General features: G+C 38.7%; 1 protein-coding gene across 2 annotated transcripts in view; it reads left to right on the top strand.

The window, feature by feature from the left end:
* The window catches only part of UBQLN1 (ubiquilin 1), a 57,353-nt gene that overhangs the window by 11,094 nt on the left and 18,344 nt on the right, over positions 1-27,915 (top strand). For both annotated transcript variants that reach the window (XM_061426015.1, XM_061426016.1), the window contains exons 2-3: positions 22,617-22,768; positions 24,039-24,154. In XM_061426015.1, coding sequence (XP_061281999.1) covers positions 22,617-22,768; positions 24,039-24,154 — 268 coding nt within the window. The remainder of the gene's footprint in view (positions 1-22,616; positions 22,769-24,038; positions 24,155-27,915) is intronic.

Here is a 27,915-nt window from a genome sequence, read left to right as displayed (position 1 = left end):
GCAAAACTCAAAAACTTTTTTTAAAAAGGGAAATCCACTCTTAAGTGTGTATCTATCTAATTCTGTTCAGAAAAATATTCATATATTTACCCATATGTAATTTTCTACTTACTCCTGTTAAGCAGATGGATCATTCCCCACACTCTTACCTTACTCTTTATTTGTATCCTCACAGTCTTTCTATGTTGGCATATGAAGAGCCAACTCATTCCACTGTTATTTATTGATTATTTGTATTTATTAGATTGGTGCAAATGTAATTGTGGTTTTGGACCATTAATTTTAAATCATTATAACTAGGTTCAAACACATCTTTATTAATCAAAATTGGAAACATTACAGTCAACACATTTTTGCCAACGAGAAGTAAGTTTGTTTTTACCTGTAGTGTAAAAAATCTGTGCTTTAGGATTTGATGAACTTTTGAAAAGCATTTTCTGCCTCCTGTTGGTTGTGGAAGCATTTTACCCGCAAAAAATTGTTGATACTTGAAGTGGTAGTCAGTTAGCAAGAGGTCAGAGAAACATGGCTAGTGAAGCAAAACTTCATAGCCCAATTTGTTCAACTTTTGAAGCATTGATTGTGCAGTGGGCTGTCAGGCATTGTCGTGGAGAAGAATTGGGTCCTTTCTGTTGATCAGTGCTGGTTGCAGGCATTGCAGTTTTCAGTGCATCTCATTAATTTGCTGAGCATACATACTTCTCAGATGTAATGGTTTCGCTGGGATTCAGAAAACTAGTGGATCAGACCAGCAGCAGACCATCAAACAGTGAGCATGACCTTGTTTTGATGCAAGTTTGGCTTTGAAAGTGCTTTGGAGCTTCTTCTCAGTCCAAGCTCTGAGCTGGTCATTGCTGGTTATTGTATAAAATCCACTTTTTGTCACATGTCACAATCTGATTGAGAAATTCCTCTTCATTGCTGCATACAATAAAAGATGATGACTCTTCATAACGACGATTTTTTTGATTTACAGTCAGCTCATGAAGCACCCACTTACTGAGATTTTTCACCTTTCCAATTTGCTTCAAATGCCCAAGACCATAGAATGGTTGAAGTTGAGTTCTTTGACAGTTTCTCATGTAGTTGTTAAGAGGACCAGCTTTGATGATTGCTTTCAATTGGTTGTAGTCAACTGAGACCAGCTGATGGCTGGCCACTCCACTCCTCATCTTCAAGGCTCTCATCTTCTTGAACCACCACTGCACTGTACATTCGTTAGCAGTTCCTGGTCCAAATGCATTGTTCTTTCGAGTCGTCTCTGCTGCTTTGCAATTCATTTTGAACTCATAAAATTGCTCGGATTTGCTTTTTGTCTAAAACGGCATTTCCATAGTCTAAAATAAAGTACACAGCAGGTAATGTCACTAGCAAAAAACAAAGCAAGAAATGCACATTTAAGTGATGTATAACATAACCACATTTAAGAATGTATTCCAGAATCAAATGGCAAAGTTTGATGCAAAGCCACAATTATTTTTGCACTAGCCTAATGCATAATATTGATATTTTTGAAGAAGGGGAAAGGGTGTTGTCATTACGAATATTGTGGTCTGCATTTTGGAGAAAGCGTTAACCTTGGAATACGGCTTTACGCCTCTGAGCCTCACTGGCCACATTCTTAACATGTGATTAAATACCTGCTTTACTAGATTATGGAGAAGGAAATGGCAACCCACTCCAGTAATTCTTGCCTGGAGAATCCCATGGAGGGAAGAGCCTGGTAGGCTACAGTCCATCGGGTCACAAAGAGTCGGACACGACTGACTTTCCTTCCTTTACTAGATTATTTGAAGGATTTCATGAGACAATATGTAAAAGTACCTAACTCAGAGTTTATATACTTCACTTGAATTGGCTTCTTTCCTCTTGATCTTTTTGTTTGCCAGGAAATTGAGTCTTAATTTTTTGTAGTAGAAGAAAGCTTAGTTTGCTAGTATGTGAAAGTGAAACATTTAATTTGTAGTTATTTGTAAACTGTATGTATTTAAACATACAGTTTTTAAGAGTTTCCATTGATAATGCACTGTAACATTTTCAACTCTTCAGATTTATAAGAAGGTGCCCCTTTCTCATATAGCTGCTTATGTTTCTGTAGTTTATCTTATGCCTGACCAACATCTTAATGTAAGATTTATGCACTGTTTTTTAATGAGGGTACTTTAAGGTTAGTCATTTGGAGAATAATGCCTGAGGTTTGAGTAACCTTTAATGTATTTTTTACGTTTTTTGTATTTTTTTTTTTTTTTGAGACATATAAGCAGTACTGAATAAAAAACTGATTAAAAAGTAGAGACTCTCAAAGGAACTGTGACTTAAAATATCTGTAAAGATAAGAATGTACTGGAAGATAAAAAGCAAATATAAGACAGTTTGAGAGTCTGGAACGGTATTTCTATATTGTAGGACAGCAGCTGATACTGTACCAGTAACTAACTCAGTATTGTCAGAAAGTTAAATTGTATTTGGTAGAATGGAAAGCAGTTTTGATTTTCACACAGGCGTGAACATCAGCTGGATAATCCACTGATGTGAAACACCTTACTTCGGATGATGTTGAGAAAATGAGAAGGCTACTGAATGTTTTGTAGATGGCTGAGTTGATTTCAGATCATTAAATAACTTACTTTGAAGTATGTTGAAATTTTGATTCTTGAGATTCTTGAGAGTGTGTATAGTAGTTTTCACTTTTCAACCTTTCTAGCCTGTTGGAAATTTCTGTAGGTTGTCAAGAGCAAGACCAGACTAGGAAACTTACATTTATAAGAAATATGTATCCTTAGAAACTTATTCCAGTATGTATTTTCGTTTTGAACTGGTGGTGGCCACATGAGCTGAAGGACAAAAATAAGCATATCTATCAAGGTAGTACAGAAATAACTAAAGGAAATTATGAAAATCCTTTTTGGTTAGGATTCTTCCCTAGGTATATGGAAGCATTTTATATAATTTGTTGTAATAAATTTTATGTTTCTACAGAAGAAGATTGTCTGGGCTGCCTCCTGTCTAAAGCTGCTTTGAGAATTTTTAAGAATGCTAATCAAAGGATTCGTGTCCAAAGATATTTAAGCAGCTCATACAGCTCAATATCAGAAAAACAGCCCAGTCAAAAAATGGGCAGGACACCTAAATGGACATTTCTTTAAAGAAGACATACAGATGGCCAATAAACACATGAAAAGATGCTCCACATTGCTAATTACTAGAGAAGTGCAAATCAAAACTACTATGAGGCATCACCTTGCACCAATCAGAATGGCCATCATCATAAAATATACAAACGGTAAATGCTGGAGAGGATGTACTGTTGGTGGGAATGTAAACTGATACAGCCATTACGGAGAACAATGTGGAGATTCCTTTAAAAACCTGGAATAGATCTACCGTATGACCCAGCAATCCTGCTACTGGGCATACACCCTGAGAAAACCACAGTTGTATAAGACACATGTACCCCAATGTTCATTGCAACAATATTTACAATAGCCAGGACATGGATACAACTTAGATGTCCATAGACAGATGAATGGATAAAAATTGTGGTACATACCTACAATGGAATATTACTCAGTCATAAAAAGAAACAAATTTGAGTCAGTGGTAATGAGGTGGATGAACACCTTACAGAGTGAAATTGTCAAAGAAAAATATCGTATATTAATGCATATATATGGAATTTAGGAAAATAGTACTGAGGAACCTATTTGCAGGGAAAGGAGGGAGACATAGATGTAGAGAATGGGGGGCTTGTGAGCATAGCAGAGGAAGGAGAGGGTGGGAAGAATGGAGAAAGTAGCATTGATATATATACACTATCATGTGTCAAATAGCTAATGGAAGTGTGTGTGTGTGTTAGTCTTGTCCGACTTTTTGCGACTCCGTGGACTGTAGCCGCCCAGGCTGCTGTGTCCGTGGGATTCTCCAGGCAGGAATACTGGAGTGGGTTGCCATTTCCTTCTTCAGGGGATCCTCCTGACCCAGGGATTGAAGCTAGCTCTCCTGCATTGCAGACAGATTCTTTACCGTCTGAGCTACAGGGAAGTCTGGTAGCTAATGGGAAGTTGCTGTTTAACACAAGGAGCCCAGCCTGGCACTCTGTGATGATGTAGAACGGTAGGATGGGGTGGGGGGGAGGCTTATGAAGGAGGGGATACGCATGCACGCATGTGCTAAGTTGCTTCTGTTGTATTTGACTCTGTGCAACCCTGTGGACCATAGCCTGCCAGGCTCCTCTGTCCATGGGATTCTCCAAGGAAAAGACTACTGGAGTGGGTTGCTGTGCTCTCCTCCAGGGGATTTTCCTGACTTAGGATTCGAATCTGCATCTCTTATGTCTCCTACATTGGCAGGTAGGTTCTTTACCACTAGAGCCATCTGGGAAGCCAGTGTGTAATTATGACTGATTTTCGCTGTTGTACTGCAGAAAACACAACATAGTAAGGCAATTTTCTTCCAATTAAAAAATAAATGAAAAAATCCAACTTGATGCTCTTGATTTAAAGTTGAATTTTTCACTTAATGCAAAATTTTGAGCATTCCATGTCAATAAATACAGGATTGCATTATTCTAAAACAAAAAAAAGGCTAATTTTTTTCCTCTAAGTCACTACCACTTGGTTTCTGATTTTTTTTCTTGTGTTCAATAAAAGTATAATAGATAAAACAGATAAGTTCAAATGTTAGAGATCGAATTGGAAAATTTGAAGCCACTGTAAACTATTTCCTCTACCTTTTATAGAGTACAGAATAGAAGTTTAAAGATGTATGAAGTAGACGCAGGATTTTTGGCTCTTCTGTAAAAATATAACATCATATTTGCATTAAATTTTTCTAAAATACAGCTTATTTGGGAAACTAGAGCATATCTGATTTGGTATAATTAAAATTAAGATTTACTCATTTGTGTTTTCAGTGGAGTGGCAGGCAGCTGAGAGTTACTGTTATCCTTTGTTTTTGTAAAGTTTGTTCCAAGCTTTGAATAATTTACTCAGAGTAAACCAGTGTTAGTCTGTTTGGGAGTAGTTCTAATTACCTAAATTGTTTGACATCAGTTATTTGAAATTTAAAATTTATCTTTATAAGAATTGGATTATAACAGGTAGTCACATTACACAGTTTCTCTTTGTACCCTATCTCTGTCATAATGCTTTCCAATCTTCAACATGAAGTGCTATAATTCTTATTTTGAATTGCCTTAGGTGCCCCTCAGAACCAAGAGTTTCATGAAGCTAGAGGATTCTAGTATCAGTGATGTTAATTTTCAACAATGCTGTAATTCTTTAGGAGAAAGTGATTTCTTTGAGTCTGTAAGGACTTGAGATTTTTGTGAATATTGAATGAGATGATGTGGGGATGTGGTTCGAGGCATGATGTAGCTGCTTAGTAAAATAATGATGAGTATAAGTGCATTTTGAATTGTGTGCCACTAAGATCTTACCCCTTTGCATCTAGGATATCAGAGAAGCCCCTAGTATGTTCAGAGAGCCAAACTATCCTTCCCAACATTGACAATTCATGGTTAGTAGGATTCTAGCCCTTAAATATTACTAAGGGCTCAACTAAAGCATTCACTACCACACTATGATAGAAGCTTTTGAGGTTGTGGCTGTTTTGGATACCAGGTCTTAACTGTCTGCTTAATTATGCTCATGGATGACCATCTCTTATTCTTGGGTGATCATCGGTGTTGTGATTTCTGTGTCTCATAGCTGCCTAAAACTAGAATTTTTAGACAAACTTTATTTTTAAGGTTTTTATTGAAGTATAGTTGATTTACAATGTTGTGTTAGTTTCAGGTGTACAGCAAAGTGAATGAGCTATACATACATATATACATATATATATATACACACATATATATATCTCTACTCTTTTTTTAGTTTTTTCAGTCCATATAGGTCATTACAGAGTATTGAGTGGAGTTCCCTGTGCTGTTCAGTAGATTTTTATTTAAGTAATTGTTTATTTTTGGTTGTGCTGAGTCTTTATTGCTGTGCAGGCTTTTTTCTCTAGTTGCAGCCAGTGGGGGCTTGTCTCTAGTTATGATGTGTGGGCTTCTCATTGTGTTGGCTTCAATAGTGGAGCCATATAGGCTTAGTAGTTGTGACTCGTGGGCCTTAGGGTGTGCAGGCTTCAGTAGTTGGCAGTTCCTGGGCTGTAGAGCACAGGCTCAGTATTTGTGGCACACAGGCTGAGTTGCTCCACAGCATGTGAGATCTTTTTGGACCAGGGATTGAACCCATGTCTTCTGCATTGGTAGGTGGATTCTTTACCACTAAGTCAACAGGGAAGCCCTGTAACAGTTTTTATATTGGACTATTCAGTGGGTATGTCACTAGTTTTACTTTGTTTTTTACTTATTTTTTACAGCCATTTTGTATTGGGGTGTAGTTGATTAATGGGGATGGAAGTTTGGGGGAGAATGGATACATGTGTGTGTGTGGCTGAATCCCTCTGCTGTGTGCCTGACTCTATTACAGTATTTTTACTTTTTTAGTTTTTACATTGTGCTGCACTGGGTCTTCATTGTGGTGTGTGGGACTTCTCTTGTTGTGAATCATGGACTTTACAGAGTGTGTGTGTTCACTGATTGCGGCGCACAGGCTTCTGTATTTGCATTGTGCAGGCTTGGTTGCCCTGTGGCATGTGGGATTTTAGTTCCCCAACCAGGGATTGAACCCGCATCCCCTGCATTGGAAGACAGATTCTTAACCGCTGGACCACCAGGGAAGTCCCATGTCAGAGGTTTTAAAGTTACCCGATTATTATTTTAGGATTAGTCCCCTTCCTTTGTTTATTGGCCATTTAGATTTCATTTTTGTGAAGTTCTTATTTCAGTCTATTGGCTAGTTTTCAGTTGGGTTGTATTTTACTGGTCGGCAGGCTTTCTGTATAAAAGCTGGGTTTCAAGGTCTCTGTTGGTTTTTGGTATTGTAGATATTTTCACTCTGTTGCTTAACATTTTACTCTGTTAATGATAGTTTAATTTATTGTGGCTTTTTTATGGCTAAATTTTTTTGTGTCCTGTCTGGGAAATCTTTTCCAGTTGAACTAGTATTTTACTGATTTACCTTTTTGATGCTGTTTAATTGCATGGTAGGGCTTACTATGTGGCTCAGTGGTATAGAATCTGCCTGCCGAACAGGAGATATGGATTCAGTCTATTTCTTCCCCTGGAGAAGGGTATGGCAACCCACTCCAGTATTCTTGCTTGGAAGATCCCATGGGCAGAGGACCCTGGTGGGTGGCAGTCCTTGGGGTCACAAAAGAGTTGGAAGTGACTTAGTGACTAAATAACAACAATTGAATGGTTCTGTTTACTTTGTGTGTGGAGTGCATGCTTTAAAAGATTTAAACTTCTTGAAATATGTTGACATGCTTTATGGCCCAGTATTATTGTTGTTTAGTTGCTGAAAAGTGAAAGTGAAATTGCTCAGTCATGTCCGGCTCTTTGCGACCCCATGGACGGTAACCTACCAGTCTCCTCAGGCTATGGAATTTTCCAGGCAAGAGTCCTGGAGTGGGTTGCCATTTTGTGTCCTACTCTTTTTTTGTGACCCCAAGAATTGTAGCCTGCCAGGTTCCTCTGTCCATAGGATTTCCCAGGCAAGAATACTGGAGTGAGTGGCCATTTCCTTCTCCAGGGAATCTTTCTGACCCAGGGATTGAAGCTATGTCTCCTGTATTGGCAGAGGATTCTTTACCTCTGAGCCACCAGGGAGGCCAGTAGCCCAGTATGTAAGTTTGTACATGTACTAGAAAAGAACACTTATTCTGTGGTTGTTGGATACAGTGTTTTATACATGCCAGTTGAGTCATCAGTTAATTAAGTTCAAATCTTTTTTTTTTTTTCTTTTTGCCTGTTTTATTCTATCAGTTACTGAGGTAAATGTGCTATAAAATATGTTACTGTACTTTTGGATTTGTCTGTTTTTCTCTGTAGTTCTATTTTATTTTTGCTTTATGTATTTTGAAGCTGTATTATGATATACATGTACATGTAAAGTTTTCTTGTGAATTGAACATTTTGTAATGTTGGAATGTCCTAGTTGCTTTTGTATTGTATTAAAGTTTGCTTTGTTCTGGGAACTATTCAGTATCCTGTGATAGATTGTAATAGAAAAGCATTTGAAAAAGAATGTGTATATATTTATATATTTACACACAATATGTATAATTGAGTCTCTTTGCTGAATAGCAGTAATTAACACAACATTGTAAATCAGATACACTTCAATTGTCAAATTTAAATTTAAAACTTTATAAATTTTTTTAAAATTGTCGAGTAGCCTCACTAACTTTGTTTGGTTAGTTTTCGTGTAGTCTATCTTCACCCATTCTTTTTTTTTTCCTTCCCTTAGTAATTTATGTGTATCTTTTTTTAAGCAACATGAAATTGGGTTTTTAGATACAGTCTGGCAATTTTGTCTTTGTAACAGGTAGTCTGTTATGTAATTATTGATACATTTGCTTTACATTTCCCATTTTACCATTGATTTCTGTTTTTCCTGTCTCTCCTATGTTGCTTTTTTCTCTTTTGTTTTGTATTATTCCAGCTATCCGGCCCCCCGGATATTTAAGTATTTAAGTGTACTGATAGCATGAATTTACTATATATTTTTGCCTTTTTAAAAAAAGACTTTAGAGCAGTTTTAGGTTTATAGCAACTTGAGCAGGAAATAGAAAGTTCCCATACTCCTTCCCCCGCCCCCGCCTCGCCCCCACTTAAATCTCCCCATCAACATCCCACCCTGGGATGGTACATTTGTTATAATTGATGGACCTACATTGACACATCCTTATCATTCAAAATTCATAGTTTAAGACTCACCCTTGGTGTTTTGACAAGTGTATATAGTGTATATGCTCTGCCTATACCCTAACTCCTGGCAACCACTGATCCATTTACTGTCTCCATAGTTTTGTCCTTCCCAGAATATAGTCTAGTTGGAATTATACGGTATGTAGCTGCATTTAAGGTTCATCCATGGTTCTTTGGATGGTTTTATAGCTTATTTCTTTCTATTGCTAAATAATATCCCTTTGTCTGGGTGTACTGTGGTTTATTTATTCACCTGTGGAACAATTTCTTGGTTGCTTCCAAGCTTTGACATTAATGAATAAAGCTGTCATATACACCTGTGAGCAGGTTTTGTTTGTCCAAAAGTTCTCAACTCCTTTGGGTAAATACCAGGGAGAGGGTCTTTGCTGGACCAAATGGTAAGACTTAAGTTTAGTTTTGTAAGAAATTGCTAAACTCTTCCAAAGTGGCTATACCATTTTGTATTCCCATCAGCAATGAATGAGAGTTCCTGTTTCATTTCCTTGCCAGTATTTGATGATGTTTCTGTTTTAGTTTGGCCATCCTAATAGTTATATAGCACTGTCTTTCTTGTTTTAATTGGCAATTTCCTAATGGCCTATGATACAAATATGCTTCTTTGCCATCTGTGTATCTTCTTTGGTGAGATATCTGTTAAAATTTTTGCCTGTTTTTTAAATTGTGTTGTTTTTTTTTTCACCTTTACTGATGTATTTTTGTCTGCACTGGGCCCCTGTTGCTGCGCATGGCTTTCTCTGGTTGAGTTGAGCTTGGGCCACTTGTTGGTTGTGGTGCGCAGGCTTCTGGCCGTGGCTTCTCTTGTTGTGGAGAACAGGCTGTAGGTGCACGGGCTTCAGTCGTTGTGGTGCCCGGCCTCGGTAGTTGCGGCCCACAGGCTCTAGAGCGTGGTCTCAGTAGTTGTGGCACACGAGCCCAGCTGCCCCTTGGCATGTGGGATCCTCCCAGATCAGGGATCAAACCTGTGAACCCCGCATTGACAGGCAGACTCTCAACCACTGGATCACCAGAGAATTACTTTAAATAACAGTACTTTATAAGATGATCATTTCTAAGTGTTTTCTCCCAGTCTGGCTTTTCCCATTCTAGAGCAAAAGATTTGTGTTTCAAGTGAGATGCAAATAAAGCTCATATGTTGCAAGGAACTGATAAGTTTCCTGTTTTTTCCTCTTTTGTACTAATTATGCATTTGTTTTTCCTGCCTTGTTGCATTGGCAGGAGTTTTCAATATGATGTTGAATAGAATGAATAGAGAGCAGATATCCCCCCCTTTTTTCCTTTAAAGTTTTATTGTGGTAAAAGTCACATGATGTAAAACATAGCGTTTTAACCATGTTTAATGGTACAGTACAGTGGCAGTAAGTACATTCACATTGTTGGACAACTGTCACCATCATCCATCTCCCCAATTTTTCACCTTCCTAAACTGAAACTCTGTCTCCATTAAGCTCTAACTCCCCATTGCCCCTCCATGCTTCCCGGCCCCTGGCATCTAGCAGTTAATTTTCTGACTAGGTATCTTGTCTGTTCTAGGTAATTTGTCTGTTCTAGGTATCTTGTATGACTGGAGTCAGTTATTATTTGGAGAGCAGACATCCTTGCTTTGTTACTGGTCTTGGAAAATATTCAGTTGGTCACCATTATTACTCCAAACAGTAGATACTTTGTAGATGTACTTTATCAAGTCTTAAGTAGTTTCCTTTTATTCCTGATTTCCTGGAAATTTTCTTAGAAATGAATGCTTTCTAATGCTTTTTTGTTATTGATTGATGAGATGGTGTGGATTTTCTTTTCCTTTTGTCAATATGGTAAATTATTGGTTTTTCAAATGTTGAAATTTCTAGGGTAAACCTCACTTGGTCATTAAGAATTATTCTTGTTCCGTATTGCTGGATTTAACTTGGTGGTATTTTATGGAGCATTTCTGTCTGTGTTCATGAGGGATATTGGTCTGTGGTTTTTCTTTTCTAGTTTTGGTATCAGGGTAATATTGCCCTCATGAAATTAATTGAAAGCGTTTCCTTTTCTATTTTCACAAGAGAGGATGTGAGTTCTGGTAGCTTGAATCTTTCAAGATATTGGTCCATTTCATCCAAGTTATCAAACACCTTGCGTGCAGAGTTTTTTTTGAGCTTTTCTGGTGGCTCAGTCATAAAGAATCTGCCTGCCTGTGCAGGAGACTTGGGTTTCATCCCTGGATCGGGAAGATCCGTTGGAGAAGGAAATGGTTCATGGGATCGCAAAAGAGTTGGACACGATTTAGTAGCTAAACAACAATAAGGAATAAGGAATTTTCCTTATTATCCTTTTAATTGTGAGGTCTGTAGTCATTTCCTTTTCTTGTTCCTGATATTGCTAATTTATATCTTCTGGCTTTTTTTTGGCCGTTGTATCTAGATTCTAATCAATTTTATTGATATTTTGAGAGGTGTTTTTCTTATTTTTCTGTTTTTGATTTCTGCTCTTTTTGGGGGGGGGGGTTCATTTCTTGTTCGGAGAAGGCAATGGCACCCCACTCCAGTACTCTTGCCTGGAAAATCCCATGGACGGAGGAGCCTGATAGGCTGCAGTCCATGGGGTTGCTAAGAGTTGGACACAACTGAGCGACTTCACTTTCACTTTTCACTTTCATGCATTGGAGAAGGAAATGGCAACCCACTCCAGTGTTCTTGCCTGGAGAATCCCAGGGACGGGGAAGCCTGGTGGGCTGCCGTCTATGGGGTAACACAGAGTTGGACACGACTGAAGTGACTTAGCATAGCATAGCATAGCATTTGTTGTTTTTCTGTTTTCTAAAGGTTGAAACTTGAGGCTGCTGATGTGTGACCTTTCTTAAATTTATGTCTTTAACGCTATAAATTTTTCTAGGTATTGCTGTAGCTGCATCTTACAAATTTTGACATTGTAGCTTCATTTTTGTTCAGTTGAAAATATTTTTTTAATTGTTCTTCAAGACTTTCTTTTTGACCCATGACTTATTTGGAAGTGTTTTGTTTAATGTGGAAATGTTTCAGGTATCTCTCTGTTACCGAGAGAGGTATTTCTAACAGGTATTTCTACTGTTACTCCATTAGTGTCAGAGAATATACTTACATGGTTTCAAACTTACAGTTATTAACATTTCCAAGGTTTGTTTTAAGACCCAGTTTATGATTTTATCTTGGTCGAGTGTCCCATGTTTACTTAAAAGTTTCATTTTCATCTATAGGTTCCTCTGCTTTTTTCCTGTTAGTAAGTTATTTGTTAAGAACACCTTTTGTGTTGCTGATTTTAGTGACTGTTTCCTTTTAATGTCACTTACTATGTTCATTCAATTCAGTTCAGTTGCTCAGTCGTGTCCGACTCTTTGCGACCCCATGAATCGCAGCACGCCAGGCCTCCCTGTCCATCACCAACTCCCAGAGTTCACTCAGACTCAGGTCCATCGAGTCAGTGATGCCATCCAACCATCTCATCCTCTGTCGTCCCCTTCTCCTCCTGCCCCCAATCCCTCCCAGCATCAGAGTCTTTTCCAAAGAGTCAACTCTTTGCATGAAGTGGCCAAAGTATTGGAGTTTCAGCTTCAATATCAGTCCTTCCAATGAACACCCAGGACTGATCTCCTTTAGGATGGACTGGTTGGATCTCCTTGCAGTCCAAGGGACTCTCAAAAGTCTTCTCCAACACCACAGTTCAAAAGCATCAATTCTTCAGCACTCAGCTTTCTTCACAGTCCAACTCTAACATCCATACATGACCACTGGAAAAACCATAGCCTTGACTAGACAGACCTTTGTTGGCAAAGTAATGTCTCTGCTTTTGAATATGCTACCTAGGTTGGTCATAACTTTCCTTCCAAGGAGTAAGCGTCTTTTAATTTCATGGCTGCAGTCACCATCTGCAGTGATTTTGGAGCCCAAAAAAATAAAGTCTGACACTGTTTCCACTGTTTCCCCATCTATTTCCCATGAAGTGGTGGGACTGGATGCCATGATCTTCGTTTTCTGAATGTTGAGCTTTAAGCCAACTTTTTCACTCTCCACTTGCACTTTCATCAAGAGGCTTTTTAGTTCCTCTTCACTTCCTGCCATAAGGGTGGTGTCATCTGCATATCTGAGGTTATTGATATTTCTCCCAGCAATCTTGATTCCAGCTTGTGCTTCTTCCAGCCCAGCGTTTCTCATGATGTACTCTGCATATAAGTTAAATAAACAGAGTGACAATATATAGCCTTGATGTACTCCTTTTCCTATTTGGAACCAGTCTGTTGTTCCATGTCCATTTCTAACTGTTGCTTCCTGACCTGCATACATATTTCTCAAGAGGCAGGTCAGGTGGTCTGGTATTCCCATCTCTTTCAGAATTTCCCACAGTTTATTGTGATCCACACAATCAAAGGCTTGGCATAGTCAGTAAAGCAGAAATAGATGTTTTTCTGGAACTCTCTTGCTTTTTCCATGATCCAGCGGATACTGGCAATTTGATCTCTGGTTCCTCTGCCTTTTCTAAAACCAGCTTGAACATCAGGAAGTTCACGGTTCACGTATTGCAGAAGCCTCCCTTGGAGAATTTTGAACATTACTTTACTAGCGTGTGAGATGAGTGCAATTGTGTGGTAGTTTGAGCATTCTTTGGCATTGCCTTTCTTTGGGATTGGAATGAAAACTGACCTTTTCCAGTCCTGTTTCCACTGCTGAGTTTTCCAAATTTGCTGTCATGTTGAGTGCAGCACTTTCACAGCATCATCTTTCAGGATTTGAAAAGCTCAACTGGAATTCCATCACCTCCACTAGCTTTGTTCGTAGTGATGCTTTCTAAGGCCCACTTGACTTCACATTCCAGGATGTCTGGCTCTAGGTCAGTGATCACACCATTGTGATTATCTGGGTCATGAAGATCTTTTTTGTACAGTTCTTCTGTGTATTCTTGCCACCTCTTCTTAATATCTTCTGCTTTTGTTAGGTCCATACCATTTCTGTCCTTTATCGAGCCCATCTTTGCATGAAGTGTTCCTGTGGTATCTCTAATTTTCTTGAAGACATCTCTAGTCTTTCCCATTCTGTTGTTTTCCTCTATTTCTTTGCATTGATCGCTGAAGAAGGCTTTCTTATCTCTCCTTGCTATTCTTTGGAAGTCTACATTCAGATGCTTATGTATTTCCTTTTCTCCTTTGCTTTTCGCTTCTCTTCTTTTCACAGCTATTTGTAAGGCCTCCCCAGACAGCCATTTTGCTTTTTGCATTTCTTTTCCATGGGGATGGTCTTGATCCCTGTCTCCTGTACAATGTCACGAACCTCATTCATTAATCGCCTACAAATTTGGGGGAAATTTATTAGACCTAGAGCACTGTCCATCAGAACCATCTGATTACCTGGGAAGCTTGTTAAACCATAGATTAAAAAAAAAAAAAACATAGCTTGCTGGGACTTCATCCCCAGAGTTTCAGATTTGACTGGGTCCTGAGAATTTGCATTTCTATCAAATTAACCTGGTAATGGTGAAAGTTGCTCATCTGGGGGACAGCACTTGGAGAAGTACAGCTCTAGAACAGTTTCTCAACCTCGTTATTGTTGACATTTGGGGTTTTAAAATCCTTTGTTGTTGAGGCTGAGCTGTGTGTTGTAGGTTATTTAGCATCTTCCATCTCTACCCACTAGTGGCCCTTAACCCATGTTGTGACAACCAAAAATGTCCTCAAATATTGCCAGATGTTCCCCAGGGCAGATAGAGGCCTCCACTCACTTCAGGAACCACTGCCTTGGATAGCTATCTAGTGAAAACCCTTAAGTCCTTATCTCTAAGTTCTTTTGTTTTAGCCTAGTAGAATTTTCCTTGGAGACATTGTATATTATTATTTTTATGCTTGGATGTTGAAAGTCCAGACGCCAGTATTCCGTTTGATAGCTGTGAGGGGAATGGGGAGAGGCTAAGCATCTAGTATGTCTCTGTTGACTTAATCTTCTTGTTTTAGTGTTGTACTCCTGTTCTCGGTGTGTAGTATGTTCTTTAGTCTAGAGACCCTGTTCTCCTTCCAGAGAAAAAAAAAATCCTTCTTTTTGTTGGGTTTGGGGAGGGACGATTGCTTGCTTAGCATGCAGTGAAGATGTGTCTGCTTTGACTTTCAAATCCCCTATTTTAGTCCTTCAGCATCTGTCATCTTATACCCTGTTCTCAGCCCCTAGTGGTACCATATTGAGTCTTCTAGGAATTCTATAGATTGTGGAGATAGATTATGGGGATTGTATTAGCTTGGTTTTCTGTATTGCCAGTTGAGGATTCAGTTCTCCTGGGTCCATTGGATGTTTAGGATCAAAACTTTGTTCTAGTTAAAACCAAAAAGTCTCAATTTCTTGTATTTTATGAGTGTGTGCCTTAAAAAGTTTCTTCTTCCAGATCATATTCTGATTAAGAGACATATCTAGAATATATGAATAATTTTTATAGCTCAGTAATAGGAAGGCAAATAACCCAATTAAAAAATGGGCAAAGGATGTGAATAAAGTTGTCCAAAAATACAAATATAAGCACATGAAAAGATGCTCAATGTCATTAGTTGTCAGGGGAATGCAAATAAAAACTACAGGACATCTACTAGGGTGGCTATTAAAAACAGGTAATAAATATTGGTGACAGTGTGGAGAGATTAGAACCTTATACACCGCTGGTAGGATTGTACAATAGTAATAGCCATTAAATACTTAGGATAACGCTCTGGTGCTTCCTCAAGTGATTAAGAATTAACAGTAATTTAATTCTGCATCTGAGTATATACCCAAGAGAAATGCAATCACATGTCCACAGAAAACCTTGTACATAAAACGCTTGTTGTTGTTTAGTCGCTGCGTCATGTCTGACTCTTGCAGGACCCCGTGGGCTATAGCCTGCCAGCCTCCTCTGTCCATGAGATTTCCCAGGCAAGAATGTTGGAGTGGATTGCTGTTTTCTTTCTCCAGGGGATCTTCCCCATTCAGTTTATAGCAACATTATTCATAATAGCCCAAAGGTGGAAACAGCCCAAGTGCCCATCAATTGATGGATAAACAAAATGTTGTATATTCATACATTAGAATGTTTGGCCATAAAAAGGGATAAAGTAGTGATACATACCACAACATGCATGCACCTTTCAAACGTGTTAAGTGAAATTGCCAAGTGCTAACCACCTGACCGCCAGGGAACTCCCCAATTAGTGGTTTGTTATGGTTTGGAGTGATGGGGGGATAGGAAGGTCATAACTAAAAGGTACTGGTTTCTTTTTGAGAACATGAAAATTTCACAATTGACCATGGTGATGGTTGGATGAAATCTGTGAATATACTAAAAAGCCATTGTACACCAGAAATGGGTGACTGAAGTGACTTAGCACAGAGTATAGTTAATCTGAGTTCAGTCGCCCAGTTGTGTCTGACTTTTTGCAACCCCATGAACCACAGTATGCTAGGCCTCCCTGTCTATCACCAACTCCTGGAGTCCACCCAAACCCATGTCCATTGAGTCAGTGATGCCATCCAACCATCTCATCCTCTGTTGTCCCCTTCTCCTCCTGCCTTCAGTCTTTCCCAGCATCAGGGTCTTTTCAAATGAGTCAGCTCTTCACATGAGGTGGCCAAAGTATTGGAGTTTCAGCTTCAACATCAGTCCTTCCTTTAGGATGGACTGGTTGGATCTCCTTGTAGTTCAAGGGACTCTCAAGAGTCTTCTCCAACACCACAGTTCAAAAGCATCAATTCCTCTGCGCTCAGCTTTCTTTATAGTCCAACTCTCACATCCATATATGACTGCTGGAAAAACCATAGGCTTGACTAGATGGACCTTTGTTGGCAAAGTAATATCTCTGCTTTTTAATATGCTGTCTAGGTTGCTCATAACTTTCCTTCCAAGGAGTAAATGCCTTTTAATTTTATGGCTGCAGTCACCATCTGCAGTGATTTTGGAGCCCAGAAAAATAAAGTCAGCCACTGTTTCCCCATCTATTTGCCATGAAGTGATGTGACTGGATGCCATGAAATTAGTTTTCTGAATGTTGAGCTTTACACCAACTTTTACACTCTCCTCTTTCACTTTCATCAAGAGGCTCTTTAGTTTTTCTTTACTTCCTGCCATAAGGGTGGTGTCATCTGCATATCTGAGGTTATTGATATTTCTCCCAGCAATCTTGATTCCAGCTTGTGCTTCTTCCAGCCCAGCGTTTCTCATGATGTACTCTGCATATAAGTTAAATAAGCAGGGTGACAATATACAGCCTTGACGTACTCCTTTTCCTATTTGGAACCAGTCTGTTGTTCCATGTCCAGTTCTAACTGTTGCTTCCTGACCTGCATACAGATTTCTCAAGAGGCAGGTCAGGTGGTCTGGTATTCCCATCTCTTTCAGAATTTTCCAGTTTATTGTGATCCACACAGTCAAAGGCTTTGGCATAGTCAGTAAAGCAGAAATAGATGTTTTTCTGGAACTCTCTTGCTTTTTCCATGATCCAGTGGATGTTGGCAATTTGATCTCGGGTTCCTCTACTTTTTCTAAAACCAGCTTGAAGATCTGGAAGTTCACAGTTCTCGTATTGCTGAAGCCTGGCTTGGAGAATTTTAAGCATCACTTTACTAGTGTGTGAGATGAATGCAATTGTGCAGTAGTTTGAGCATTCTTTGACATTGCCTTTCTTTGGGATTTGAATGAAAACTGACCTTTTCCAGTCCTGTTTCCACTGCTGAGTTTTCCAAATTTGCTGGCATATTGAGTGCAGCACTTTCATAGCATCATCTTTCAGGGTTTGAAATAACTGGAATTCCATCACCTCCACTAGCTTTGTTCATAGTGATGATTCCTAAGGCCTACTTGACTTCACATTCCAGGGTGTCTGGCTCTAGGTGAGTGATCACGCCATTGTGATCATCTGGGTCATGAAGATCTTTTTTGTACAGTTCTGTGTATTCTTGCCACCTCTTTTTAATATCTTCTGCATCTGTTAGGTCCCTACCATTTCTGTCCTTTATTGAGCCCATCTTTGCATGAAATGTTCCCTTGGTATCTCTAATTTTCTTGGAGAGATCTCTAGTCTTTCCCATTCTGTTGTTTTCCTCTATTACTTTGCATTGATTGCTGAGGAGGGCTTTCTTATCTCTCCTTGCTATTCTTTGGAACTCTGCATTCAAATGGGTATATCTTTCCTTTTCTCCTTTGCTTTTTTTTTTTAAATTCATTTTATTTTTTAACTTTACAATATTGTATTGGTTTTGCCACATATCGAAATGAATCCGCCACAGGTATACATGTGTTCCCCATCCTGAACCCTCCTCCCTCCTCCCTCCCCATACCATCCCTCTGGGTCGTCCCAGTGCACCAGCCCAAAGCATCCAGTATCGTGCATCGAACCTGGACTGGCGATGATTGGTTCTTAAAGTCAGACCTAGTTTTCAAGCTTGAAAAAGAAAGGTGAAAGTGAAGTTGCTCAGTCGTGTCTGACTCTTTCCGACCCCATGGACTGTAGCCTGCTAGGCTTCTCCATCCATGGGATTCTCCAGGCAAGAATACTGCAGTGGGTTGCCATTTCCTTCTCCAGGGGATCTTCCCAACACAGGGATCGAACCCGAGTCTCTGCACTGCGGGCAGACTCTTTACCATTTCTGCCACCAGGGGCTCCAATTTCAAGCTTAACCTGACAGTTGATTAGCTGTCACTGTGAGAGGAGCATATTGAACCCCCGTCTGTTTCTGTATCTGAAATAGGATTAAAAGTCATCTTCAGTTACTGAGGTTTAAAGAGCTGTCCTTGTAGTAGCTACTGTTTATTAAACTACCTTATGTACCTGATGCTTGAATTTTACATACATTCTCATTCGATTCTTGTAAAACTATGTGCTATGCATATTACCTTATTATTTCTAACAGCTGCCAAAGAGAGAAATGAAATGCTTAATAATATGAGAATGGTTAATTCATGATTGGACTTAATCTTTTTATATAAAATATTGTGCTACTGGTGCTTTAGCAAAGATTTTCCTATTTTAAAATTGCTTATCTTATATAAAAGGGTTCAGATCAGATCAGATCAGTCGCTCAGTCGTGTCCGACTCTTTGCCACCCCATGAATCGCAGCACGCCAGGCCTCCCTGTCCATCACCAACTCCCGGAGTTCACTCAGACTCACGTCCATCAAGTCAGTGATGCCATCCAGCCATCTCATCCTCTGTCGTCCCCTTCTCCTCCTGCCCTCAATCCCTCCCAGCATCAGAGTCTTTTCCAGTGAGTCAACTCTTCACATGAGGTGGCCAAAGTACTGGAGTTTCAGCTTTAGCATCATTCCTTCCAAAGAAATCCCAGGGCTGATCTCCTTCAGATTGGACTGGTTGGATCTCCTTGCAGTCCAAGGGACTCTCAAGAGTCTTCTCCAACACCACAGTTCAAAAGCATCAATTCTTCGGCACTCAGCCTTCTTCACAGTCCAACTTTCACATCTATAACATGACCACTGGAAAAACCATAGCCTTGACTAGACGAACCTTTGTTGGCAAAGTTAATGTCTCTGCTCTTGAATATGCTATCTAGGTTGGTCATAACTTTCCTTCCAAGGAGTAAGCATCTTTTAATTTCATGACTGCAGTCACCATCTGCAGTGATTTTGGAGCCCAGAAAAATAAAGTCTGACACTGTTTCCCCATCTATTTCCCATGAAGTGATGAGACCGGATGCCATGATCTTCGTTTTCTAAATTTTGAGCTTTAAGCCAACTTTTTCACTCTCCACTTTCACTTTCATCAAGAGGCTTTTTAGTTCCTCTTCACTTTCTGCGATAAAGGTGGTGTCATCTGCATATCTGAGGTTATTGATATTTTTCCCGGCAAGCTTGATTCCAGCTTGTGTTTCTTCCAGTCCAGCGTTTCTCATGATGTACTCTGCATGTAAGTTAAATAAACAGGGTGACAGTATACTGCCTTGACGTACTCCTTTTCCTATTTGGAACCAGTCTGTTGTTCCATGTCCATTTCTAACTGTTGCTTCCTGACCTGCATACAAATTTCTCAAGAGGCAGGTCAGGTGGTATGGTATTCCCATCTCTTTCAGAATTTTCCACAGTTTATTGTGATCCATACAGTCAAAGCCTTTGGCATAGTCAATAAAGTAGACATAGATGTTTTTCTGGAACTCTCTTGCTTTTTCCATGATCCAGCGGATACTGGCAATTTGATCTCTGGTTCCTCTGCCTTTTCTAAAACCAGCTTGAACATCAAGAAGTTCATGGTTCACATATTGCTAAAGCCTGGCTTGGAGAATTTTGAGCATTACTTTATTAGCGTGTGAGATGAGTGCAATTGTGTGGTAGTTTGAGCATTCTTTGGCATTGCCTTTCTTTGGGATTGGAATGAAAACTGACCTTTTCCAGTCCTGTTTCCGCTGCTGAGTTTTGCAAATTTGCTGTCATGTTGAGTGCAGCACTTTCACAGCATCATCTTTCAGGATTTGGAATAGCTCAACTGGAATTCCATCACCTCCACTAGCTTTGTTTGTAGTGATGCTTTCTAAGGCCCACTTGACTTCACATTCCAGGATGTCTGGCTCTAGGTCAGTGATCACACCATCGTGATTATCTGGGTCATGAAGATCTTTTTTGTACAGTCCTTCTGTGTATTTTTGCCATCTCTTCTTAATATCTTCTGCTTTTGTTAGGTCCATACCATTTCTGTCCTTTATCAAGCCCATCTTTGCATGAAGTGTTCCTGTGGTTTCTCTGATTTTCTTGAAGAGATCTCTAGTCTTTCCCATTCTGTTGTTTTCCTGTGTTTCTTTGCATTGATCGCTGAAGAAGGCTTTCTTGTCTTTTCTTGCTATTCTTTGGAACTCTGCATTCAGATGTTTATATCTTTCCTTTTCTCCTTTGCTTTTCGCTTCTCTTCTTTTCACAGCTATTTGTAAGGCCTCCCCAGACAGCCATTTTGCTTTTTTGCATTTCTTTTCCACGGGGATGGTCTTGATCCCTGTCTGCTGTATAATGTCACAAACCTCATTCCATACTTCATCAGGCACTCTGTCTATCAGATGTAGTCCCTTAAATCTATTTCTCACTTCCACTGTATAATCATAAGGGATTTGATTTAGGTCATACCTGAATGGTCTAGTGGTTTTCCCTACTTTCTTCAATTTAAGTCTGAATTTGGCAATAAGGAGTTCATGATCTGAGCCACAGTCAGCTCCTGGTCTTGTTTTTGATGACTGTATAGAGCTTCTCCATCTTTGGCTGCAAAGAATATAATCCATCCTATTTCAGTGTTGACCATCTGGTGATGTCCATGTATAGAGTCTTCTCTTGTGTTGTTGGAAGAGGGCGTTTGTTATGACCGGTGCGTTTTCTTGGCAAAACTCTATTAGTCTTTGCCCTGCTTCATTCTGTATTCCAAGGCCAAATTTGCCTGTAACTCCAGGTGTTTCTTGACTTCTTACTTTTGCATTCCAGTCCCCTATAATGAAAAAGACATCTTTTTTGAATGTTAGTTCTAAAAGGTCTTGTAGGTATTCATAGAACCGTTCAACTTCAGCTTCTTCAGCGTTACTGGTTGGGGCATAGACTTGGATTACTGTGATATTGAATGGTTTGCCTTGGAAACGAAGAGTCCGAAATGCAGTACTTGGATGCAATCTCAAAAACGACAGAATGATCTCTGTTCGTTTCCATGGCAAACCATTCAATATAAAAGGGTTATATATCATATATTTTCAAAGGAAGGAAAGTTCAGATGGTACAGGTCTGAAATATTTACTGCAGTATAATTTCACTTTATATTTATGATTTTTAAATAAAAGTTAGATTGAGTGTTGTAACTTGGTTATGGAAAATTTCATTTATACACAAAGATAGAATGTGATGAATTTTGGTTCACCTCTGACAATGATTGACGTATGATATATCTTGCTTTATGTTTATATTCCTCTACATCTCCCCTCCTACCCCTGGAAGAAAATGTTAGATATTATTTAATGTGTCTTTCCACTTATTGTGACAACCAGAAATACCCCTTATATTTCCAAAACATTGCCTTGATGATAATGTTATTGTCTATTGAGATCCATTTGTGTAGGGCATTGTGGTCTGATGGGATTCTTTGAATTTCTTTACCCACCCTGAGATTTTCTGACTTCAACAGTGGAGTAAAACCTAAGTATATAGGTGATTTTGGTGAAAGTGTGAGAAACTTACCTAGCATAGAATAAGTAAACTTTTCTTATCTTGGTTTGGCCAGAAAGTTTGTTCTGGCTTTTCTGCAAGATATTATGGAAAAACTCAAATGAACTTTTTGGGTAGTCCAGTAGTATGACACACTCTTCTGTTGTATGTTTCTGCATTTTATTCTCCTCCCCGGGAAGCCTTTCTTGGCTTCTTTTTACGAAAACTTTGTCTAAGTCAATAATAAGAGGTTGGCTTTCTCTATATTGAAGTAGAAAGGAGCAGAATTTGACATCGAAATCTGAGGAAAGGAATATTGTAAACTTGATAAGAGCTATGTGTAGCTTGAACAACATTTAGTACCATTGATGTAAAATTGAATAAAGCTATGACAAAAGTGGATTATTAGGCTTTGAATATAGGATATATGCATCTGTAATAAAACGTTTGCATTAGACATGAGTGAAATGGTAATACTCATTTCCCACTAAGATCAAGATACGGACACAGAAAGGATATGTCTTCATACTGTTTGAGTTATTGTAGTATCAGTAATTGGGGGCTTTTTGAAGTACTTCTTCTAGAAACTAGACTAGATAATGCTATGTAAACATCTGTAATACATATTTATTTTATTCTTACTTAGTTCAAGGAAGAAATCTCTAAACGTTTCAAATCACATACTGACCAACTTGTGTTGATATTTGCGGGAAAAATTTTAAAAGATCAAGATACTTTGAGTCAGCATGGAATTCACGATGGACTTACTGTTCACCTTGTCATCAAAACACAAAACAGGTAAGTTTTTAGAAACATTTTAGCTGTAAACCATGAATAAATGTTTATAATTCCCTTTTAAAAATAATCAGTCTTGGCTTTAAATGATTTGCTGTCATTAATGTGTAAATAGATTAAAATTCATTTATTTGCTGCTGTTGATAACCAGATGTTTTTTAAAAAGCCAGTATGATTCGGTAATGCTGATACTTACACATTTGATATTTTAGCATGTTCATCATCATTATTATTATATTACTTGAATTACAGAACAACCAAATTAATGTTCTGAGCTGTGTTTTTTGGTCTCAGAATTTTGGGCAGAGATTAGAGGTGTGATTCATCTTCTTTGCAAACCACAAATTAGTAACCATATTTCATTAAATCTAAGGCACTATTCAGTTCTTAAGAGATACTTTTGTGTACCAATAAGAAAAAAATATCACCCATTAAATTGGTATATTTTCTTTTCATTTAGAATTATTTTCTACTTAGTGAAAGAGCTCCTTAGAGCTTCCTTAGACATATTCTTACTTGGATATGGCATTTTATCATCATTCAGATTAAGTGAGATTCAGAACTCTTAACTGGTGTCAGACGGAAAGGTTTTCTAATAACCTCTCCTTATTTTTGCTTGATATTAAGTAATAATGAGTTATTATTTGTATTGATTTTGCAGTCTTCTTTGGTCAAGTCTCTTTTTTTACTTTCAGCATTTTTAGTTCTGAGTAAAACTGCTCCCCAGTCCTTAAGAACTTAGGAGATAGATTAAAAATTGCTTATACAGTCAGGCTTTGTGATTGTCATCAGTCATTAATTCTTTTCTGTGAGGTGATCTGTCTCCCTCTCTTACACAATCAATATGATTGAAATGTTTATGACATTTTTTACGTTTATGAATGCTTTTTATGAAATATTTACGACAAGTGTACTTGAGGTGAAGAAGGCAATGGCAACCCACTCCAGTACTCTTGCCTGGAGAATCCCAGGGACGGCGGAGCCTGGTGGGCTGCCGTCTGTGGGGTCACACAGAGTCGGACACGACTGAAGTGACTTAGCAGCAGCAGCAGCAGCAGTACTTGAGGGGCAATTGAAGTATTGTTTGGATTTCATGGGATTTTACTATATTTGTTTATATGCATGTTCCTTGTGCTTAATTTTCTCAGCATATATACTTTACGATAATTTGAGTTGGTTTAAAATCTTTATTTGTACCTGTTGGAATTTTACAGCTCCTTTTGAAAATAATTTGCTCCAATGTTTATATTATGGTGTAAATTATTTTTCCTAGGCCTCAGGATCATTCAGCTCAACAAACAAATGCCAGTGGAACCAGTGCTACCACATCATCAGCTCCTAGTAGTAACTCCACATCTGGTTCTGCCACTAGCAGCCCTTTTGGTTTAGGTAAGTATCTTTAGTCATTTTTCATAAGGATAAAAATAAACAAATTTCCTTTTTCCCAGGATAGTTTTAAATAAGATGACAGTTAAACATTAAGTCATTTTAGCAATGACAAAAACTTCTCTAGCTTATTTCTGTAATTGTAATTATTAAGGGGATATTTGGGGATACAGATGTGCTTGCTTAGGTTACATTTATATATAATAAGTGATCAGTAAGTGGCACATTTCTTTTTAATGAAAAAGATGTACTGTATGTGTACCTGATTTGACCACCACATAATTGACTCTGGAAAAGATTAGCTAGTTGTTGATCATAAGCGAACCCCTTGAACACGATTTTCTCCTTTGTAAAATGAAAGGATCAGATTGCATTAGTGATTTTCTAACTGTCCTAAACTCACACAGAAAGGCCTGATGCAAGCCCGGTAGTTAAGGATCTTCTGCATCAGCCAAAACTACTTTTCTTATATTAGTTTTTACACTGAGGTTCTTAGGAAGGTTTAGTTGGGGAATAGAGTGATCTGAAGCTAACAGAAGTTGAACTAGATAGATAAATGGCTTAGTGCTTCTTTCCATTCCTAAGTTGTATGACAAGTATAATACAATGAAATGACATTTTAATTCATTATTGACTGGGGAACTTTTGGCAGAAACTAACACCTGTGACCAGCAATTTTTATTTTGGGTAGCCAAAAATTAGTTCTGTTATTTTACTAATACTTTGCAGTTTATTGCATTGAGTAGTTAACACCTGACACACCTGTGAAGTCTTCCAGCACCGTGAGTTTTATTTTCACTTTCTGTATCAGAATCAGTCACTACAGTTTTCTTTTTGTTGGTCTAATACTCACATCATCTGAATCAGAACTGTATTCTAAAGAACTGTCATCTTCTGAGACGGTAGCATATATATCACTTAGACATTCAGAGAAAGTATCTGCATAAAATTCACCTATTAATTCTTCACTCAGAATTTCACGATGCATTGTTAAAAATTTTACAGTAATACATGTGAGTTTATAATATACACAAGGTTGAAACAAAAACCTGACAGCAAAATGTGAATAATGACATGATAAGTTGTGTAATGAATCCTTATACAGTCTTCGTGTATCGAGGCTCATATTTTCTTTCACTTCCAGGAGAAGTTTTTTAGTAATTTATTGATAGCTCTACTGTGCCAGTTACGTTGGAAACAACATTTAGGGCATGGCATTGATTCACATTCTCTCTCTCTCTCTTTAATGTTTGATTTAAACACATCTTGGGCTAAATGTTTCTCTTTTGGTTGAGGCAGATGAGTTTTAGATGGAAAATTGATTAATATGAACAATCTAGAAAGATTAGGATGAAATTATTTAGTGTGTTATTGAGGTAAATCTCTTCCCTCAATTTTTTTTTTTTTAATATTATTTATTTGGCTGTGCTGGGTCTTAGATGTGGCATGTTAACTGTTAGTTGGGTCATGTGGGATCTAGTTGCCTGACCAGGGAGTGAACCTGGGGCCCCTGCATTGGAAGCCTGGAGTTTTAACCACTGGACCACTAGGGCAGTCCCTCTTCTCTCATTTTATAGGCAAAGAAATTAAAGCCCACAGAAACTTTTAATTAATTTGTCCCTTTGCTGCTTATTTCATTCCCATCCTCTCCTATCATAGTTACTTTTCTCCATTAGTTCTTCTGTTTACCCTGTATATTTGGCTTTTTTTTTTTTTGCTGTGTGTTTTCATTAAGATCTGTCCCATGTTTAAACGAAGAAGGCAATGGCACCCCACTCCAGTATTCTTGCCTGGAAAATCCCATGGATGGAGAAGCCTGGTAGGCTGCAGTCCATGGGGTCGCAAAGAGTCAGACACGACTGAGCGACTTCACTTTCACTTTTCACTTTCATGCACTGGAGAAGGAAATGGCAACCTACTCCAGTGTTCTTGCCTGGAGAATCTCAGGGATGGGGGAGCCTGGTGGGCTGCTGTCTCTGGGGTCACACAGAGTTGGACATAACTGAAGCGAATTAGCAGCAGCATCTGCAGCGTGTTTAAAAGCAACAGAATCCCACTACCACCTTTCTTTTTCTTTCTCAGCTATTTTTCGAAAAGATATATTCTGTTTTCTGTCTGTATTTCTCTTTCACTTGTTTGTTGTGCTCTATTTCTTGCCCCCATCAGTTCCCTTGATAAAGTCACCATTGACTTCTTAGCTTGCCAAATTTAATGGACACTTTTTTAGATTTTTAGACACTTAGATTGAAAGAAAGTGTTTTAAACTCTAAATTGCTGTCTTCTAATGCTTACCAGTCTTCCCTTGAAATTTTTTTTCTTTAATTCCTGATATGCTTTTTCCCTGGTTAATTTTCTGACCAATTTTTTTCTCTCTCATTTGTGGGTCTCTTCTTCCTGTTCTTTTTATAAGTATTGTTCCGCCAAGTTCTGCCTTCTCTTTCTTCTGTTCTTTTATTCTGTTTTCCCCAGTGATGTTATCCTAACTGTAAATTGTTGACTCTCGAATCTTTACCTAAACCCACATCAATTCTGAACTCCATGCCTTGTATTCAGCTTTCTTTGATACTACCTGATGTTACTCTTAAGTACTTTAGCCTGTATGTTCCTTCTTAGAAAGCAAGATCAGATCAGTCGCTCAGTCGTGTCTGACTCTTTGTGACCCCATGAATCGCAGCACACCAGGCCTCCCTGTCCATTACCAACTCCTGGAGTTCACTGAGACTCACGTCCATCAAGTCAGTGATGCCATCCAGCCATCTCACCCTCTGTTGTCCCCTTCTCCTCTTGCCCCCAATCCCTCCCAGCATCAGAGTCTTTTCCAAGGAGTCAACTCTTTACATGAGGTGGCCAAAGTACTGGAGTTTCAGCTTTAGCATCATTCCTTCCAAAGAAATCCCAGGGCTGATCTCCTTCAGAATGGACTGGTTGGATCTCCTTGCAGTCCACGGGACTCTCAAGAGTCTTCTCCAACACCACAGTTCAAAAGCATCAATTCTTTGGCGCTCAGCCTTCTTCACAGTCCAACTCTCACATCCATACATGACCACAGGAAAAACCATAGCCTTGACTAGACGAACCTTTGTTGGCAGAGTAACGTCTCTGCTTTTGAATATGCTATCTAGGTTGGTCATAACTTTCCTTCCAAGGAGTAAGCGTCTCTTAATTTCATGACTGCAGTCACCATCTGTAGTGATTTTGGAGCCCAGAAAAACAAAGTCTGACACTGTTTCCACTGTTTCCCCATCTATTTCCCATGAAGTGATGGGACCAGATGCCATGATCTTCGTTTTCTGAATGTTGAGCTTTAAGCCAACTTTTTCATTCTCCACTTTCACTTTCATCAAGAGGCTTTTTAAGAAATAAATAAATTCATCATCTTATCTCAGACTACCTCTCTCCAGCCAAGTCTCTTGGTCCATAAAATCTTTTCTCTCCCACCCCGTGTAATGATTCTATTCTGTTGCTACTCCTTGATGTAGCTCCTCAACTTTTAAAATGTTTATTACTCTATGTGATTTCCACACTGTTATTAAAAATATCTTAAGTGACTGTCTTGCATTTGAAATATATCAAGATTTTGTGATGTAGCCTCTCCATTTTCATTTAACATTCTGCACAAGTACACTGGTTAGGATAGGCTATCCTGTGGTAATGTGTCTGCTTAGTTGCTCATTCATATCCGACTCTTTTTGACCCCATGGACTGTAGCCCTCCAGAATCCTTTGTCCATGGGGATTCTCCAGGCAAAAATATACTGGAGTGGG

The sequence above is a fragment of the Bos javanicus genome, chromosome 8 (genome assembly GCF_032452875.1).
Source record: "Bos javanicus breed banteng chromosome 8, ARS-OSU_banteng_1.0, whole genome shotgun sequence".
NCBI classification, from domain to species: Eukaryota; Metazoa; Chordata; class Mammalia; order Artiodactyla; family Bovidae; genus Bos; species Bos javanicus.
The sequence above is the reverse complement of the archived record's forward strand: the minus strand, read 5'-3'. Positions and strand labels throughout refer to the sequence as shown.